General features: G+C 36.5%; 1 protein-coding gene across 3 annotated transcripts in view; it reads right to left on the reverse strand.

Annotated features, from left to right (window-relative positions):
* The window catches only part of MIA2 (MIA SH3 domain ER export factor 2), a 115,338-nt gene extending 95,832 nt beyond the window's left edge, over positions 1-19,506 (reverse strand). For 2 of the 3 annotated variants that reach the window (XM_086709870.1, XM_086709867.1), the window contains exons 1-4: positions 19,180-19,506; positions 16,541-16,674; positions 14,139-14,225; positions 6,723-7,926 (exon numbers count right to left, since the gene is read on the reverse strand). In XM_086709870.1, the coding sequence (XP_086565996.1) occupies positions 6,723-7,926; positions 14,139-14,225; positions 16,541-16,674; positions 19,180-19,294 (1,540 nt within the window). In that variant the 5' untranslated portion in view covers positions 19,295-19,506. The remainder of the gene's footprint in view (positions 1-6,722; positions 7,927-14,138; positions 14,226-16,540; positions 16,675-19,179) is intronic. The other variant, XM_086709869.1, reaches the window with a different exon arrangement.

Below are 19,506 nucleotides of genomic sequence, written 5' to 3' on the forward strand. Positions count from 1 at the left end.
AATTAAGAAATAAAGTAAATTTATTTTTTATTTGTTTTAATGTTTACTTATTTTTGAAAGAGAGAGAGCAAGATAATGACCTGAGCCAAAGTCGGATGCTTAACCGACTGAGCCACCTAGGTGCCCCCCAATGAAAGTAAATTTCCTTTAATGAGAACTCAGAATTAAACTTCAGAGGGACTCAACATCATACTTCCATTCGGGGACTTGATACAAAAATTTAATTTGAACTGCTATTAGCAGGTGGAAGGAACCACCTTCAAATGAATCTTCAAATTAGAAAATACTGTTTCACCACCTGTTGGGGATAAGTTGCAAATGGAATAATTTAGTATGGTGAGTAGCTATTTTGATGATCACCTCGCCTGGATACTTTCCCGTAACCATTCTGCTGGTTGCTGTAATCACCATATATATGGTAGTTGTTGTAACCAGTGTAATAATACACTCCATAACCGCCTATTCTATATAATGAATAGAACAAACTGAGCCAGTTACACAAAGAAAGACAATATTAAAGTTCACAACAATTAACTTCCAAGTTCTGAAACCTAGTCCACTAGGTTATACATGTCTACAGTCCATAGTTGCCAGGATGTACTATTAAATATAAAAGCCATTATCACTCAAAGTTTTAATGAGATTGCTCCAAAGAAGAAAGAAAGCCCACTACCAAAGAAACTATATTAGCCATTTGCACAGAAAGGTACCCATAGTCTTAGGATATTTGAAACAAATTTGAAAATGACAAGGCACCAATCAAATCTCAGGTATTGTACTTTTTCCATTCCCTTGGAGCTTTGTTAATTTCAAAGTCCAATTTTTGTTTCCCCTTTCAGCCCATGTCCAGTTTATAGCATATCATATTATCCAGCAGGTATATTAGAAAACAATGAATAGGGGCGCCTGAGTGGCTCAGTCGGTTGAGCGACCGACTTCGGCTCAGGTCATGATCTCGCGGTTTGTGAGTTCGAGCCCCACGTCGGGCTCTGTGCTGACAGCTCGGAGTCTGGAGCCTGTTTCAGATTCTGTGTCTCCCTCTCTCTCTAACCCTCCCCTGTTCATGCTCTGTCTCTCTCTGTCTCAAAAATAAATAAAACATTAAAAAAAAAGAAAACAATGAATAAATAGAAGATTTATAAATCCTAAAATCAAATACATCCTTTATATCAAGTGAAAAATTTGAAAGATATGATTGAGAGCAATCTTTATTCATTAATAATTATAAAATGTTTTATATTTTATTTTTTTAAAGGTTCTGAAGTTTGCAATTTTTAAAAACTTGTTAATGTTTATTTATTTTTGAGAGAGAGAGAGAAAGAGAGAAACAAAGCATGAACAGGGGAGGTACAGGGAGAGAGAGAGACACGGAATCCAAAGCAGGTTCCAGTCTCTGAGCTTTCAGCACAGAGCCTGACATGGGGCTTGAACTGACAAACCTTGAGATCATGATCAAGCCAAAGTCAGACACTTAACCGACTGAGCCACCCAAGGGCCTCATAGGATATTTTCTATTTTAAAGCACATTATATAATTTACTAATTTACTAGAGTATGTTGTATAAAAAATATATAGATAGTATAAGTTCACACTATATTCTTGACTTTATTTAAGTTATTTTGGCAATTAAGAAAAATTGACAGCATAAAAATAACATTTTGTATGTTTATGTTGACGAAAAAGGGAAAATACTGATACTTTTAAGTAGAATATAAAAGTAAAAAACTCAAGATATTCTCATTCAACTGTTAGTAAAATACATTCTTCCATGAGTATACACAGGTATGTGCTTATTTTCACTTTCAGACCCAAAACACCATAAAGTTGTGCTTAGAAATCAAATTAAAATCAACATGGGGCACCCGAGTGGCTCAGTTGGTTAAGTGTCCAACTTCTGCTCAGGTGATAATCTCACAGTTCATGGGTTCGAGCCCCGCATTGGGCTCTGTGCTGACAGCTCAGAGCCTGGAGCCTGCTTCAGATTCTGTGTCTGTCTCTCTCTCTCTCTCTCTCTCTCTCTCTTCCCCCCTCCCCCACTCGCACTCTGTGTCTCTCTCTCTCAAAAATAAATAAACATTAAAATCAATACTAATTTACGTTTTAGATTTCATTCATATACTATGAATGTGTCTGGCAAAGGCAAAGCTACATGTTTTCTTAATTTGGTAATCTCATGGAATTAACATCTTGCTTCAATGAGTGTCCTAAATTTGAGAGGGAATTCAAGAAATTATAAATCTTCTCACTGCTTTTTTACAGAAGTCATAAATCTGTACTGTCAGAGAAAAAATTTATATAAGTTTTGCATTTCAGTGTAAGAAGGCTAATAGAGATTTAATTAAAATATTCCTGATTTTTCTGATTTTATGCTACATATTAAATATTTAAATGTGTGTACCTTTCAATGATAATATACCTGAGTTCAAATTTATAATGAAAATATATATGCATGTCTTTTGAGAACCTTCATTTTAAAAGGATTATCTGGGGCGCCTGGGTGGCTCAGTCAGTTAAGCATCCAACGTCAACCCCAGATCATGATCTCACAGTTTGTGGGTTTGAGCCCCACATCGGGCTCTGTGCTGATGGCTCAGAGCCTGGAGCCTGCTTCAGATTCTGTGTCTACCTCTCTCTCTGCCCCTCCCCTACTCGTGCTCTGCCCCTCTCTGTCTTTAAAAAATAGATAAATGTTAAACTAATTAATTAATTAATTAATTAAAGGATTATCCTTGGGGCACCTCAGTGGTTCAGTTGGTTGAGCATCCAACTTTGAATCTGGTCACCATCTCACAGTTTTTGAGTTCTAGCCCCACATTGGGCTCTCTGCTGTCAGCACAAAGCCTGCCTTGGATTCAGTCTTCCTCTCTCTCTGCCCCTCCCCCCTTGCAGGACACACTCTCTCTCTCTCTCTCTCTCTCTCTCTCTCTCTCTCTCTCTCTCTCAAAAATAAACATTTAAAAGGATTATCCTTCCCCAAAATTAATTTAGAAAAAATTTTTAATTTGAAACATATATGTCAAAGTTTACCACATTTGTATTGTTGCATCATATATTCATGTGCATACTAATAGCCATTTATTTTAAGACAATTCAATTTTCAAACATAGTTTAAACCAATCATTTGACTGAATTAACTAATCAGAGTTAAAGGGGAAAAAAGTTCTAACCATTCCTAGCCTAAAGTATTCAGGTAAAATGTGGGATTTACTTCTCAGTTACTTTTTTGTTTTTACACTTATTTATTTATTTTGAGAGAGAGAGAGAGAGAGAGAGAGAGAGCATGAGCAGGGGAGGGGCACAGAAAGAGAAAGAAAATCCCAAGCAGGCTCTGCATTGCCAGCACAGAGCCCGATGCGGGGCTCAAACCTACAAATCATGAGATCATGACCTGAGCCAAAACCAAGAGTCAGATGCTCGGTTATTTTTTAAGACAAGGATAGGAAAGTATCAGTGCAGTTCTGAAAAGCAGTATTATTGCTTATAATAAGACAATTATTCAGTGTCTATTGCTCTTTCAATTATGAATTTAACATGGCACTTTGGTGCTGTCACTTATTTAGCCTTGTTCAAAAGATGAAAGTCCCAAGTAGGCAAACACAAATCAGTAACTTACTCTTACCTGTGGACATAAAAGTTAAAACTGAGCAATCAGCTCAGGAACCTGAATACAATGGGACTGTTGTAAATGCAGGATTCAGTGATCTACAATGATGTTTAATGGCATTAGGGGGAAAAAAAAAAGGCTTAGTCTATTATTAATTACACTGAAACTTGTATGTGTTTAAATTCTTTTAATATATTGTTTTAATTGCATTTAAAATAAATACATATGTTAAGAAAAATGAATACTTCCCATAATATCTTTTAATTAAATTAATTAAATTAATTTCAGGGTATTATTTTCACATGACTTAAACCAAAGCTTTAGGACTTATATTAGATGTGTAAATCTTGGTGACTCAGTTGGTTAAACATCCAACTCTTGATTTTGGCTCAGATCATGATATCCTGGTTAGTGAGATTGAGCCCCAAATGGGGCTCAGCGCTGACAGCAAGGAGCCCTCTTGGGATTTTCTCCCACTCTTTCTGCCCCTCCCCTACTTGTGCACGCTTATGCACACATACACACGCTCTCTCTCTCAAAATAAACATTTTTTAAGAAGGATTTACATTAGATACAGATATGCCTTTCTTACAATTGTTTGTAAACAGAATTTTAAGTCAAATAACATAATGAAGAACGTTTTATATTTAGCTATACTTGGAAAATTCATTTAAATAAGTTCAATTGGAGTCCTTTTGTAAAATAGTTAATATTGCAATATAAATAACTTCCCTAATTTATGTGTTTTGTAAATACCTATATCAGTATATTAGTTTTTCTGTAAATCTGGTTATCTCAGGTTTCAGCCTTTCATAAATATTGATTTAAGATCCAGTGATTCATTTTTTTAATGCAATCTTTCTGATTAACACAAGTTTTCACTTGGTATTTCCTAAAAGAGTTACTGAAATTATCTAAAAATATTGGCTGCTATAGCTGTTTCTCCAATAGCCAGAAAGTAGGGCCTATGGATTTATCTGAATCCTTTTAGTATTACCTTTTTAAAATAAATTTTAAGGGCACCTGGGTGGCTCAGTCAGTTGAGTGTCTAACTCTTGACTTCGGCTTAGGTCGTGGTCTTATGTTTCATGAGTTTGAGCCTCGCATGGGGCTCTGTACTGCCAGTGAAGAGCCTGCTTGTGATTCTGTCTTCCTCTCTCTTCGCCCCTCCCCTGCTTGCCCTCTATCTCTCTCGAAAAGAGGGAAGGAAGGAAGGAAGGAAGGAAGGAAGGAAGGAAGGAAGGAAGGAAGGAAGGTTAAAAAAATAAATAAATTTTACATGACCCCAGGTTGTTTTGCATTTAATTAATATCGTAATATTTTGGAATAATCTACTTTATATATATAGAATGACCTATCTTTTTTAGAAGCTTAAAGGAATTTCCTAATATTTTCATAAAATCCCTCAAAATTAGTTGTAATTGCATAAAGGTCCTATTCTCGTTTGATCTCCTGTTTTCATATTTAGAAATTCTCACCAAAATAATATAAAAACAGGGAGGGAGACAAAACCTAAGAGACTTTTAAATATAGAGAAATATAGAGAACAAACTGAGGGTTGCTGGAGGGGTTGTGGCTAGGGGAATGGGCTAAATGGGCAGGGGGCATTAAGGAAGACACAGGGGTGAGCACTGGGTGTTATATGTAGAGGATGAATCACTGGAATCTACTCCTGAAATCATTATTGCATTATATGCTAACTAACTTGGATATAAATTTAAAAATAAATAAATAAATAAATAAATAAAAATTAAAAAAAAAAAAAAGAAGTTCTCCTAGCATCACTATATGAAATAATAAATAAATTCTACTAAAGTGATGTTCAGTATGCCTTGGAGTTTTTATAAATATGCTTAAAATGTTTTCATATATCTATATTTTAAATCTTCTTTATTTCATATTGTTTTGATATTGTTTTGCTTTATTTTAGTCTCATTTATTCTTCTCAATTACTCTTATCTGCTTTTTCACAAATATTCCTTTAGGATCCAACAAGTGTAGAACAAAATCATTTCCTCTTTAGGCTTTGACAATCTATTTTTAGTCATGCATTACACGTACCCATTTCTCATTTAGCAAAGGGTAAGAATATAAGTCTACATTCTGGTTGAAGGTATTAATTCAGTTAAGAGCTCACATTTTGGAGACTATTAAGAAATAACATATAGTTCTTCTGAAAATTCAAGAAAATCAATCATTTCTAATGGAAATTATGTGTTTCCTGAGTGTGCAACATTGTTGATCTCTTCTTATGAAAGGTTATCTATCATCCTAAGGTTCAGTTGTTCCTGTATTATTGGCCAATATTTGCAGTTTCTAATCTGTCCATCAGAGAGACATCAGAATGGAAATGTGAGAAAGTCATTTTATATAATTCTTTACTTAAAGTAGAATCCACGTTTCTAATCATAGAAATTGCTAAATACTTAGATGCTAGATCTAGAAGTATCCTGTGATACTCTGCCCCTTTCCATAGTTTTCTGTTTAGCTCCCAGAATTGATAGAAAACCGTTCAAATATAGTTATATTGGGAAGGTGTTAATAAGCTAAAAAGTTAATGTAAATGAGCAGAAACCCTCATTAATGAAAATAGAAAGTCAGTGCACATTGTCAAAATTAATCAAAGCAGAACAATATAAAGATTCTATTTAGAAAATAGAGATAAATACTAAAAGAAATTTGCTTCAAAGAAAGAAAGAAAGAAAGAAAGAAAAAAAAATTATTGTCCCTGGGACAGAGGAGAGAGTAGAGGTAGACAGAAGCAACAAGTTGCTTTTGTATAAAAAGAAAAAAAATAGGCTTAGCACTATTTATATAAAACCTGTTTACATATACTACTTTGATAAAAATTAAAATTTATTGTAAAATATCTTAAGATCTTCTTGGAATATCTATGTATCTCCAATCATTCTTTTTACCTTGGTATTTTATTTTATAATACTAAGATCTAATTCCCAGAGTAAACCAGAAATTAATAAAAGGGTAGTTGATAAGGTTGTTATTGACTTTTGAATATGCTGAGAAACATGGATTTCTGGATTTTTTTAATCTGATTTGTACTTATAAGAATAAATTATGTTTAAAAAATAAGTTACATAATAGATATTTTTATACAAACCTGACTGACTGTATCTGCTTTTCAGCATCATAACTTTCATATTATCTGTTTGATAATTTTCAACTGAAAATTCTTCTGTTTCATCATTGTCAACTACATTATTTTCATCCTGCATCTGTTTGGGAGATGGCAATTCTGTTTCCTTTGGAATGTCCTGGAAGTTCCAAGGATTGTCAAAATTATATAAGAAATTTTTAAAATATGGTAATGTATCAGAATCATCTGTTTTCTCTAAGACTCTTTCATTCCCTATTTGATCTTCAGTTTCTATAATTTTTATTGTTTTTATTTCTTGTTCCTTTTCAGGGTCAAATTTACTTTTTGGAAGATGTTCATGTTTATCTCCTCCACTTCCTTCTTCACTTTTTCCATCATCTGACATAATTTTATCTTCATTGGTATATACAAAGCCTAGCATACCAAAACCAAAATCAAACCAATTTGGTTTGAGAATTGAGCTATCATTGATGATTGTGTCTTCTTTTTCTGTTAATGTTTCTGTGCATGGAACTGTAGATTCTTCCTCAGATGGTATGGAATTAGGAGCATCTTGTAGTGGTGAACTTCTGTCTTCGGGCAATAATTCAAGCCCTGTATCCTCACCTCCAAAACCTAAATAACTTGTAAAACCACCCCCAAACCAACCAGTGGCTTGAGGACTGATGGAACCTAGTTCAGACTGTTTCTTTGGCACTGAATTGAATTCCGATTCTGGTTCTTGATTTTGTTCTGTCTGGGGCTCATCATTATTTAATTCCTCTAGGTCATTCTCATCTTTTCCTGCTACTTTTCTGCTTGGAAATGAACTTTCTTGTAGAGGTTCAACAACTGATTCAAAAGTCTTTCCTTTAGCTTGTTCTCTTCCAAATCCAAACCATCCTTTCACTTCAGACACAGTTGAGGATGGTGGGATATGAACCACTTCAGGAATAGAATCCTCTTCCAGACTTCCAGCTTCCACTTCTTCCCAGTCTTTTGATTCACTAGAACTTCTGATATCTTCAGGAGCCTCCAATGCTGGAAATTGATCTTCCAACAAAATACTTTCAGAAGTTGAATAAAATCCAGATTCTGTCTGAAAATCGTTTTCATATACACTTAATTTTTGGTCTTTATCTTCTTCATAAGGATATATGTTTTTGCCATCACTGTCTTCATTTTCAAATGTGTAGCTTACTCCAAGAAGACAAAGAAAATCAGATTCCTAATAGAAAAAAAATTATGATTGACATAAATACACTAAAATTCCTTATTCCTCCCTAAATCATTTAAAATGAATGACTATGATTATCCCAAGACCATAAAACTAGCTCGACACACAGCATAAACTAAAATCAGATCTCCTAACCTCAAACATTTATATCACAACTGACTGCTCAGGGTCGATGATATACCTAAATGAAAAAATCAAGGCTTTGAGTATATTCTGAAAATAAACTCCTGATGAAAATGTATATATGTCCACAAAATCTTGCTTCTCCTAAGAGTGCACTGAACAGGCACATTCAGCTGCGTGGTGATTTAAGAGACGGGAATTTCACAGCACATGATGACAGTTCAGACAGACCAGAGACTGTAAAGCATGGAGGCCTGGTTAAAAGTTGCAGTACGTCACAAAAACAGACACTCAGATCAATGAAACAGAATAGAGAACCCAGAAATGGACCCACAAACGTATGGCCAACTAATCTTTGACAAAACAGGAAAGAATATCCAATGGGATGAAGACAGTCTTTTCAGCAAGTGGTGCTGGGAAAACTGGACAGCAACATGCAGAAAAATGAACCTGGACCACTTTCTTACACCATACACAAAAATAAACTCAAAATGGATGAAAGACCTAAATGTAAGACAGGAAGCCATCAATACTAAAGGAGAAAGCAGACAAAAACTTCTTTGATCTTGCCTTCAGCAACTTCTTACTCAACATGTCTCCAGAGGCAAGGGAAACAAAAGCAAAAATGAACTACTGGGACCTCATCAAAATAAAAATCTTCTGCACAGCAAAGGAAACAATCAGGAAAACTAAAAGGCAACCAACAGAATGGGAGAAGATATTTGCAAATGACACATCAGATAAAGGGTTAGTATCCAAAATCTATAATGAACTTATCAAAGTCAACACCCAAAAAACAAATAATCCAGTGAAGACATGGGCAGAAGACATGAATAGACACTTCTCCAAAGAAGACATCCAGATGGCCAACTGACACATGAAAAACTGCTCAACATCAGTCATCATCAGGGAAATTCAAATCAAAACCACAATGAGGTACCACCTCACACCTGTCAGAATGGCTAACATGAACAACTCAGGCAACAACAGATGTTGGCAAGGATGCAGAGAAAGAGGATCTCTTTTGCATTGTTGGTGGGAATGCAAATTGATGCAGCCACTCTGGAAAACAGTATGGAGGTTCCTCAAAAAATTAAAAATAGAACTACCCTATGACCCAGCAATTGCACTAGTAAGTATTTATCCAAGGGATACAGGTGTGCTGTTTCTAAGGGGCACATGCACCCCGATGCTTATAGCAGCACTATCAACAACAGCCAAAGTATGGAAAAAGCCCAAATGTCCATCGATGGATGAATGGATAAAGAAGATGTGGTAGGGGCGCCTGGGTGGCGCAGTCGGTTAAGCGTCCGACTTCAGCCAGGTCACAATCTCGCGGTTCGTGAGTTCGAGCCCCGCGTCGGGCTCTGGGCTGATGGCTCAGAGCCTGGAGCCTGTTTCCGATTCTGTGTCTCCCTCTCTCTCTGCCCCTCCCCCGTTCATGCTCTGTGTCTCTCTGTCCCAAAAATAAATAAAAACGTTGAAGAAGATGTGGTATATATATGTACAATGGGGTATTACTCGGCAACCAAAAAGAATGAAATCTTGCCATTTGCAACTATGTGGATGGAACTAGAGGGTAGTATACTAAGTGAAATTAGTCAGTCAGAGAAAGACAAATATATGACTTCACTCATATGAGGACTTTAAGACACAGAACAGATAAACACAAGAGAAGGGAAGCAAAAATAATATAAAAACAGGGAGGGGGACAAAACAGAAGAGACTCTTAAATATGAAGAACAAACAGAGGGTACTAGAGGGGTTGTGGGTAAGGGGCGTTAAGGAATCTACTCCTGAAATCATTGTTGCACTAGATGCTAACTAATTTGGATGTAAATTTAAAAAAAATTTTTTTTAATTGCACTAAAACATTTAGGCTTCTTTTATTGAAATATTACATAGCCAGTTGAGGTGGGGAATCCTCTTGTTCATCTCACAGAACAACCAAATAATCAAGAAGAAAAATGGTTAAGTTATTATTATTACTACTATTTTTTTTTTTTTAATTTTAAATAGTCTCCATACCCAATATGGGGATTGAACTCACAACCCAGAGTTCAAGAGTCACGTGCTCTACTGACTGGGCCAGCCAAGGACCCCAAAATTGTTATTTTTTAATCTCATGGTATGAAACAGTGATATGTGCTGCTCTTTGGATATGATCATTATGAAATGAGAATACAGTTCAGAACTTTTAAAAAGTAAACTTCAAAATTAACATTTTACAATGTTTTAGGCACTGCAATCTAGTAAGTGCTTGAGAACAGACTCTGGAACCAACCATCTGGGTTTAAATACTGACCCTGCCAAGTTCATCTCTGTGATCTTGGGTGAATTATATGACCTTTCTATGCCTCAGTTTCCTCATCTGTAAAATGAGAATAATGACAGTACCTACTTTATAGGGGTGTTGTGTTGTGAGGATTAAATGAATGAAATGCTTGGAATAGTAGCTGTCTATAGTAAACACTAAACTAACCTAGCCCAAGTAACACTACCTCAGATGACCCAGTAATGCAAGGGGGAAAAAGCCCAACACCTTGCTTCTATTCAGTGCAATTCTGAAAGGCCATCCCAGGTTCAGAATTCCTTGAATCAACTGAGACCTTTGTTGCGACTACATCACAGTTCAACTTCTCTGTCTGCCCAAAGCTGCTTTTTCTTTTGATCCCTCACAGGTGCTATTCCTGAGTTTTCCCCAGGAAACCTCGTGAGTGCAAAGGTCTACCTCAGAGTCTGTTCCCAGGGAACTTGACCTAAGAATGTAGGGTGTCTGTATACTTACTATGTGTTCTGCATTGTTCTAGATGCTGAAATTCTACAGTAAACAAAAGGGAAACAAAGTAATTATGAATCTAGTAAGTGCTATGGAGGACATAAACAGGAATCTGTGGTTAAGATGCAGTAATTCCACAAGAATCATGAAAGCCTCTCTGAAGCACTGATGCTTAAGTGGTGACATGAAGGATAAGAAAGAACCAGCCAAGTGAAAAACTTGGGGGAAAGAATTTCAACAAAGGCAACAGCCTGTTTGGGTCTCTGGGCTGGGAAAGTGTTTGGCATGTTCTAAGAACAGTCAATAGGTGAGTGTGGCCTGGGGCATAGTGAGCGAGGGGAGAGCAGGAGCAGCTCAAGTAGGGCCAGGGTGAGGAGTCAGGGCTTGATTCTAGGTTCAATAGAAAGCCATTAAATGGATGTAAAGCAAAGGAATGGCATCTGATTTTTTTTTTGGGGGGGGGGTTGGTTTTTGTTCTTATGAGATCCATTGCTCCATTCCTTTTTGGAGAATGATTTGAAGAGAGCAAATGTAGAGATGAGGAAATCATTTAGAAGGCTATTGTAGTATTCTATTTTCTTTGTTTTTTTAATAGGCTTCATGCTCAGCACAGAGCCCAATTCGGGGCTTGAACTTACAACCCTGAGATCAAGACCTGAGCTGAGATCAAGAGTCAGATGCTCAACTGACTGAGCCACCTAGGCGCCCCTATTGTAGTATTTTTTTTTTATTTTTTTTTCAACGTTTATTTATTTTTGGGACAGGGAGAGACAGAGCATGAACAGGGGAGGGTCAGAGAGAGAGGGAGACAGAGAATCGGAAACAGGCTCCAGGCTCTGAGCCATCAGCCCAGAGCCTGACGCGGGGCTCGAACTCACGGACCGCAAGATCGTGACCTGGCTGAAGTCGGACGCTTAACCGACTGCGCCACCCAGGCGCCCCTGTAGTATTTTTTTTTTTTAATTTTTTAAGTATATATTTATTTTTTGTATTTTAAGTATTTATTTTTTGAGAGAGACAGAGACAGCATGAGCAAGGGAGGGGCAGAGAGAGAGAGAAAGAGAGAGAGAGTCCCAAGCAGGCTCCACACCACCAGCATAGAGCCAGATCTGGGGCTCAAACCCACAAAACTGAAGGTCATGACCTGAGGCCCAAACCAAGAATTGGAAACCTTACTGACTGAGCCACCAAGGCACACAGTATAGTATTCTAATCAAGCTACCCTATGACCCAGCAATAGCACTGCTAGGAATTTACCCAAGGGATACAGGAGTGCTGATGCATAGGGGCACTTGTACCCCAATGTTTAGAGCAGCACTTTCAACAATAGCCTAATTATGGAAAGAGCCTAAATGTCCATCAACTGATGAATGGATAATGAAATTGTGGTTTATATACACAATGGAATACTACGTGAAATGAGAAAGAATGAAATACGGCCTTTTGTAGCAACATGGATAGAACTGGAGAGTGTTATGCTAAGTGAAATAAGTCATACAGAGAAAGACAAATACCATGTTTTCACTCTTATGTGGATCCCAAGAAACTTAACAGAAGACCATGGGGGAGGGGCAAGAAAAAAAAAAAGTTAGAGAGGGAGGGAGCCAAACCATAAGAGACTCTTAAAAACTGAGAGTAAACTGAGGGTTGATGGGGGGTGGGAAGGAGGAGAAACTGGGTGATGGGCACTGAGGAGGGCACCTGTTGGGATGAGCACTGGGTGTTTTATAGAAACCAATTTGACAACAAATTTCATATTAAAAAAAAAAAGAAATGATGAGGCCTTGGATTAGGGCTATGGGGAGAGTGAAAATGATGAGTAGACAATACTCCATATATATTTTGGAGATAAAACTGACAGTATCAGGGATACCTGGCTGGCTCAGTCAGCAGAGAATGTGACTCTTGAGCTCAGCGCCATAAGTTCAAGCCCCACATTGGGCATGGAGTCTACTTTTAAATAAATAAATAAATAAATAAATAAATAAATAAATAAATAAGAATTCTGTCTTTAAAAACAAAAACGAAAACTGACAGTACCAGAAATTATACAGTAAATTGACTGTTAATCCCAGAATTTATGCTGGGAAAGAGCCACATAATAGACAGTTTGCATGACTAGGCTGACTCACTTCACACTGACTTTATTTAAGGTGAGTTGCCTTAGCCTAGAATCTGAATTAAATGGGCTAATCAGACTCATATATTGAAAAGTCACCTTCTGGGGGGCACCTGGGTGGCTCAGTCAGTTGCGCATTGACTCTTGATTTTAGCTCTGGCCACCATCTCATGGTTTGTGATTTTTTTTTTTTAATTTTTTTTTTCAACGTTTATTTATTTTTGGGACAGAGAGACAGAGCATGAACGGGGGAGGGGCAGAGAGAGAGGGAGACACAGAATCGGAAACAGGCTCCAGGCTCCGAGCCATCAGCCCAGAGCCCGACACGGGGCTCGAACTCACGGACCGCGAGATCGTGACCTGGCTGAAGTCGGACGCTTAACCGACTGCGCCACCCAGGCGCCCCCTCATGGTTTGTGATTAAGAGTGAGAAGTCTGCTTGGGATTCTCTCTCTCTTCCTCTTTCTCTGTCTCTCCCCAGCTTGTGCGCTCTCTCTCTCTCTCTCTCTCTCTCTATCTCAAAATAACTGAAAATAAAACTATAAATAAATAAATAAATAAATAAATAAATATTTTTAAAATTAAGTGAAAAGTCACCTTCTGATTCCCTTTCTCATTATCAAGCCCAACATTATCAAATCCAACATTATCGAGCTCACTTAAAACTCAATAGCAAAAGAGGTTGCACAGATATAAGACCCAGAGGGAGTGATGGGAAATAAATTTTGTCCCAGTAGGATAATAACATTAGTAATAATATCTAATACTTATATAGCACTTACTAAATGCTGTTCTATATACTTTACCTATGTTCATCTTTCCCCATAAATTTGTGAAGTAGCACCATAATATAATCATTATCTTTATTTTACAGATGAGAAAATTAAGGCATACAAAGCCATAGTCAGGCTTTGAACTCAGTCTACTTCCAGAATCTATGTTCTTCACTACTACACTCTACTGCCTGTCAGTTTTTCAGAAAGCAATATGCCTGTCATCAACTTTGTCTTAACCTAATTTTATTCACATATTCAAACTATTCTTAGAGTGAGTTCCCAAACCAACTATTTTATGTATTCACTATACAAGATACTTAACCAATAGACACTTATACTACAGAAAACTATTTTAGCCAAGAAAATTTACATGCAATTAACAACTGAAATGTTATTTAATACTCACTTTAGTTGATATCTGAACTTCCTCAGATATGAACACCTCTTCAGTCTGGACTGCGTCTCTGGGAAAATATCCAAAGTCCTTTCCTTTCTACCAAAATGAAGAATTAAGATTAACAAGGAAGAGTTATCAAAGCAATAATAATTATTGGGCCTAATTTTGTCCCGTGTCCTTGGCTTTCATCTATATTAAATCACAAACATTAATTGGCTTTCATTTGCTGTCTAAAAGAAAGTAAGTGAAATCATATTCCTTTTTTTTTTTAAGATTTTCTTTTTAGGGGTGCCTGGCTCAGTCTGTTTAAACGTCTGTCTTTTTTTTTTTTTTTTTTTTTAAGTGAGCAGCAGGCAAAAGTTTATTAGAGTATAAGATCAGAAAGTAAGAATACCATGGGAGCTCTCTTTACACAGAAGTGGCATTCAAAAGTGAATACCCTGTGTCTGACTCTTGATTTCAGCTCAGGTCATGATCTCACAATTCATGGGATCAAGCCCCACGTAAAGCTCTGTGCTGACAGTGCAGAGCCTGCTTGGGATTCTTTTCCTCTCTCTCTCTCTGCCCTTCCCCATTTCTCTCTCTCTCTCTTTCTCCTTCTATCTCTTTCATTTAAAAAAGATTTTGTTTTTAAGTAATCTCTACACTCTATGTGGGACTCAGATTTACAGCCCCCAACACCAAGAGTCACCTGCTTTACTAACTGAGCCAGCCAGATGTGCCTGTTATTCAAAACAATAGTATTAATTTGAGGGAACAAAGAGCCAAGTTGTAAAATGTCACTTTTTTAAACTTCAGAGGGAAAACCATCCTACATACTCATTTTCTTCCTTTTTATGTTTGTTAATGACCTTCCTTATCCAGGTGGACCACAGATTTACACTAGTAAACATGGGCTATCAAAAGGCAGAAGAATGGTGGCAGTAGCCAAGTTAGATGGAGCTGTGACATATTCAGCATTTTTTAGGATAACAGAATCAAGTAAGATGTTTAACTCTGAAGGGCCAAGATGGATTCATCAATACAGCAAAGATCTGTAAGTCCTCCAGGGAGGATTTGGTTCCATAAAACTTTTCTGGGGCTACCTTGGTAGCAGAGATCTTCTTAATCCAGTTTAATTACATGTAGGATGTCCCCTGAGAGTGAAGGTTTCAGCACTCTTAGCCCATTTCCTATCCCGGGCAAAGTTGAAACGTGTTTTGGCCCTTTCATCCAGCACCATTACATCTCAACTGTGATTCTCCAGCTCTGCAGTTGCGGCAGGTGTTTGGAAACTGACAGTCTGTGGGTGAATTCCATAGTGTGGTCTCTTAAACAGCTGCCTGCCTGGGTTAATCACCTAATGCACAAAACTAAGTATGCTTGAAACTTCACCCTGGCTCTACACATTGCATGCCACTTTTGTGTGGAACTATCATTCTCATACATAGTAAGCAAGAAAGAATGCTTTCTTTTTCTCTTATGATACCTACTGTGTCATTTTTCTTACAGCTGCATTGGTTGCCTCTAATGTGTTCAAAGACATACACTGGCATGTTTAAAGGACTATAGCAGTAAGGAATCTTGGGAACTACAGAAGCCAAATAATTCTGGCCATTGAGAGTCAGCCGTTCAGTCATACAGCCCCTGCTGCTAAAAAAGCAGGATAGATCCAAGTAGAATCTTCTTCAAATAGTGATCACAAAGGCTACACAACAGAGAAATCTGATGCATATTCAAAATGGAAATGATGGGGGCACCTGGGTGGCTCAGTCAGTTAAGCGTCTGACTTCAGCTCAGGTCACGATCTCGCAGTCCGTGAGTTCGAGCCCCGCGTTGGGCTCTGGGCTGACAGCTCAGAGCCTGGAGCCTGCTTCCAATTCTGTGTCTCCCTCTTTCTGACCCTCCCCCGTTCATGCTCTGTCTCTCTCTGTCTCAAAAATAAATAAATGTTTAAAAAAAAATGGAAATGATGTGTGCATCAGGTGGGTCATGCTTGTTCAGCTTGGGAGTAAAATTGCTTACCATAGCATCTTTTCATTATCGTTGGTGTTGCCTAGATGTCCCATAATCTCCGCTGGCACTTTTAAAGTAATTTTATTCTCCAAGTAAATATAAAACCTAAGTTCAGAAACTATGCATGCTACATAAAAATAATTTCAAGTCACTCTTAAATTCTCTATCCCAACCAAACTGCCTTCCCAAAACACTACTTTTATAGAAATTCTGAAACCAAGACTGAACATGACCATTTTTCGTTTGTTTAAATGTGTTAAATATTTAAATTAATAAATATTTTAAATATATATTACATATATGTTATATACGTAAAGTGCTTTGAAATTATTAAAGTTCCTTTAGAGATGAAAAGCAGCTTTTCTGTGCAAGCTAGTCATTTACTCTACATTCAGTTTTTAAGACTAGATACTTACACTTCCTGCCCACAAATCTTCCCTTTCTCCTGCAAGTTTAACATAAACAGATATCTCTTCTCCCTTAGTGAAGTTCAGGTATCGGCAGTCAGGTCCTCTGTAATCCTTCATGGCTAAGACTCTGCTTATTAAAGCTATGTAAACATGTGAAGAAAAACACACAATTTAAATTAAAATGTTATTTATCTCCCTCCCATCTTGCCCTCCTCCAGTATATCCTATGTATTTCCAAATGCTAATTGCTTCATATCATTTATCACCTCAAAAACCTACATTGACTTCCCAGTGCACACAGAATAAATTCTAAGCTCTTTGGCTTGGTGTCCAAGACTATCCATAACCTGCTCCTCTTCCTTATTTAAAATGACTTCCTCTTATTCCTTTACAGTCAAGTTCATCTGTCCATTGTCCCTGGAATATGTTATTACCATCTTGTCAGGAAGGAAAGGTAAAGATAATTCGTTTTCTTCCTGGTACCTACTACAGTGGTTAGTCCCCCTTATTTGAGGGAGATACATTCCAAGACCTCTGTGTCTGAAACCACAGATAGGGCCAAACCCTACATACTATGTTTTTCCCTATGTATACATACATATAATAAAGTTTAATTTATAAATTAGGTACAGTAAGAGATTAAAAACAATAACTAATAGTAAAATTGAACAGTTATAACAATATACTATAATAAAGTTATGTGATGCTGGGGCATCTGGGTGACTCAGTCGGTTAAGTGTCCAACTGCAGCTCAGGTCATGATCTCACAATCATGAGTTTGAGCCCCGCATTGGGCTCTGTGCTGACAGCTCGGTGCCTGGAGTCTGCTTCAGACTCTGTGTCTCTCTCTCTCGCTCTCTGCCCTTCCCCTGTTCTCTCTCTCACAAAAATAAACATTAAAAAAATTTTTTTAAATAAAATAAAAGTTATGTGATGTGATCTCTTTCTCAAAATATCTTATTTTACTGTACTTACTCTTCTTGCAATGATGTGAGATGATAGAATGACTAAATAAAATGAGATAAAGTGAGGTACATAAGGTAAGCACTGTGACGTAGTATTAGGCTACTATTGACATTCTGACTGTATGTCAGAAGCAAGATCATCTGCTTCTGGGCCATGGTTGACCGCAGGTAACTAGAACCATGGAAAGTGACCCATGGGTAAAGGGGACTACAGTATATTCTAGGCATTATGATAGCTCTTTCATATCTTTATTTTATTGAATCCTCAAAACAGACCTATAAGGTCAATAATCTCGTATCGATCTAACAAATGATCCTTTAAACCTTAGAAAGTTGGTCGCACACTTGATAAATGGTGGAGCCAGATTTGCATTGAGGTTATTTGCACTGCAACATCTGCCTTCCATATTCTGAGCTTTTTCTTTCTGCTCTTTCCTTCAGAAACTCTTCAGTCTCTCTTCATGGTCAACTCATATTCTACTTCCTTCTATGAGACATCCTGAATTGGTCCATCCTGTTCTGCCCTTCTCTGAACTTCAATATTACCTATTATTCTTATGCTGTATTGATATTTACTTTTTCATGTTGACCTGTCACTAGAATGAAAATTCCTGGAGGGCAAGAAATTTATCTGACATTTCATTTTATTCTTAGGGATACACTCCTACCCCCCCAGACCCAACAAATAATAGGCCCTCAATAATTATGAATGGTCATAACCCCATATACTAGATCTAGCCCTTCAATACATAAAGTAATATACATATTACCTATTATAATTATACTAACATATGTAAAACATTTTGATTAAGTCATACAATTAAAGTTAAAATAATGTTATAAATTACTATGAATTTGAATGTTCCTTTCTATGTTTGGTGTCTGGCCCTAAGGAAACTAAGATGAAGAATAAAGAAGGAAAGAAAGATTATTATTGTTATAAAACATCATCTAGTAAATCTCTATATATCAAATTGCATATCCAAATGATTAAGGAAAATGTGTACTCATAAAAATTTACTTATAAATTATTTACATTTCTACTAATAATATTTTGGATTTTTAATTTACATATTGCAAATTAAAAATAATTCTCACATACTGGAGAGATAGAATATATGTAAAACAATTGTAATATATTGTGATACTATTCCTTTTGCACCATAATGCTAATAACAGAAAATAACTTCTTAACCAGTAAAATGAAAATTAATTTTTCTTTGTAAAAGAAAGGAGAAATTTAATGTTCAAGGATATAAATAAAATTATGCACTCCTAACACTGATTTTAATATTTTTACATAATAAATGAACACAGAAATGATTGTTTGATAAAGTTTAGACAATAATACAAATCAATATAAGTCAATTATAGCTATCTTAAAAACTAGGAAAAGTGCTGATTTGTTTGTTTTTGAGGCCTGGATTAATATCTTTATAATTTCCGATATATTTATATATCAGGCTGATCTTTGCCCCTTGATATATTTATATTAAAAACTATTACAAAATGCTTTGCTTCTAGCATTTTCTTTTTTTAGTGAAGTATATTTTATAGCTGCAAATATTTCTCAATGATATTAATGCTTACTTCTATCATACATGCCCACAATAACATATTATGTCATTTCAGAACCTCAGTTTAAGAGGAAAAGAAGGCAAAAAAGAAAAACAAACTTACTTTCACATTCCAAGTCACCACATTTTTTAAAGTCTGCCAGCAGTTTTGTGCCCTCCAGACACTTTGTCAGAGAAATTACCAAAAGGAGAGTTCTGTGAACTCCAAGCGCCGCCATGCTAAAACAAGCAGGAATCTCAAACAAGGTTTAAACCAATTGTTTAGGCCATAGGCCTGTTTATGCCAGTCAAAACAAGAGATATCCCACTTTCTCTACTAAATTTAAGACAAAAAGTTTTGTTTTTTTTTAAATCTCTTGATAATTACATTTTTCAATTGGTGTTTAGATTTAACTTGAGGGACAAACGCTGTCTGTTCACAATCTGCAGT

The sequence above is a fragment of the Puma concolor genome, chromosome B3 (genome assembly GCF_028749965.1).
Source record: "Puma concolor isolate L17-30 chromosome B3, mPumCon1.1.hap2, whole genome shotgun sequence".
NCBI lineage: Eukaryota > Metazoa > Chordata > Mammalia > Carnivora > Felidae > Puma > Puma concolor.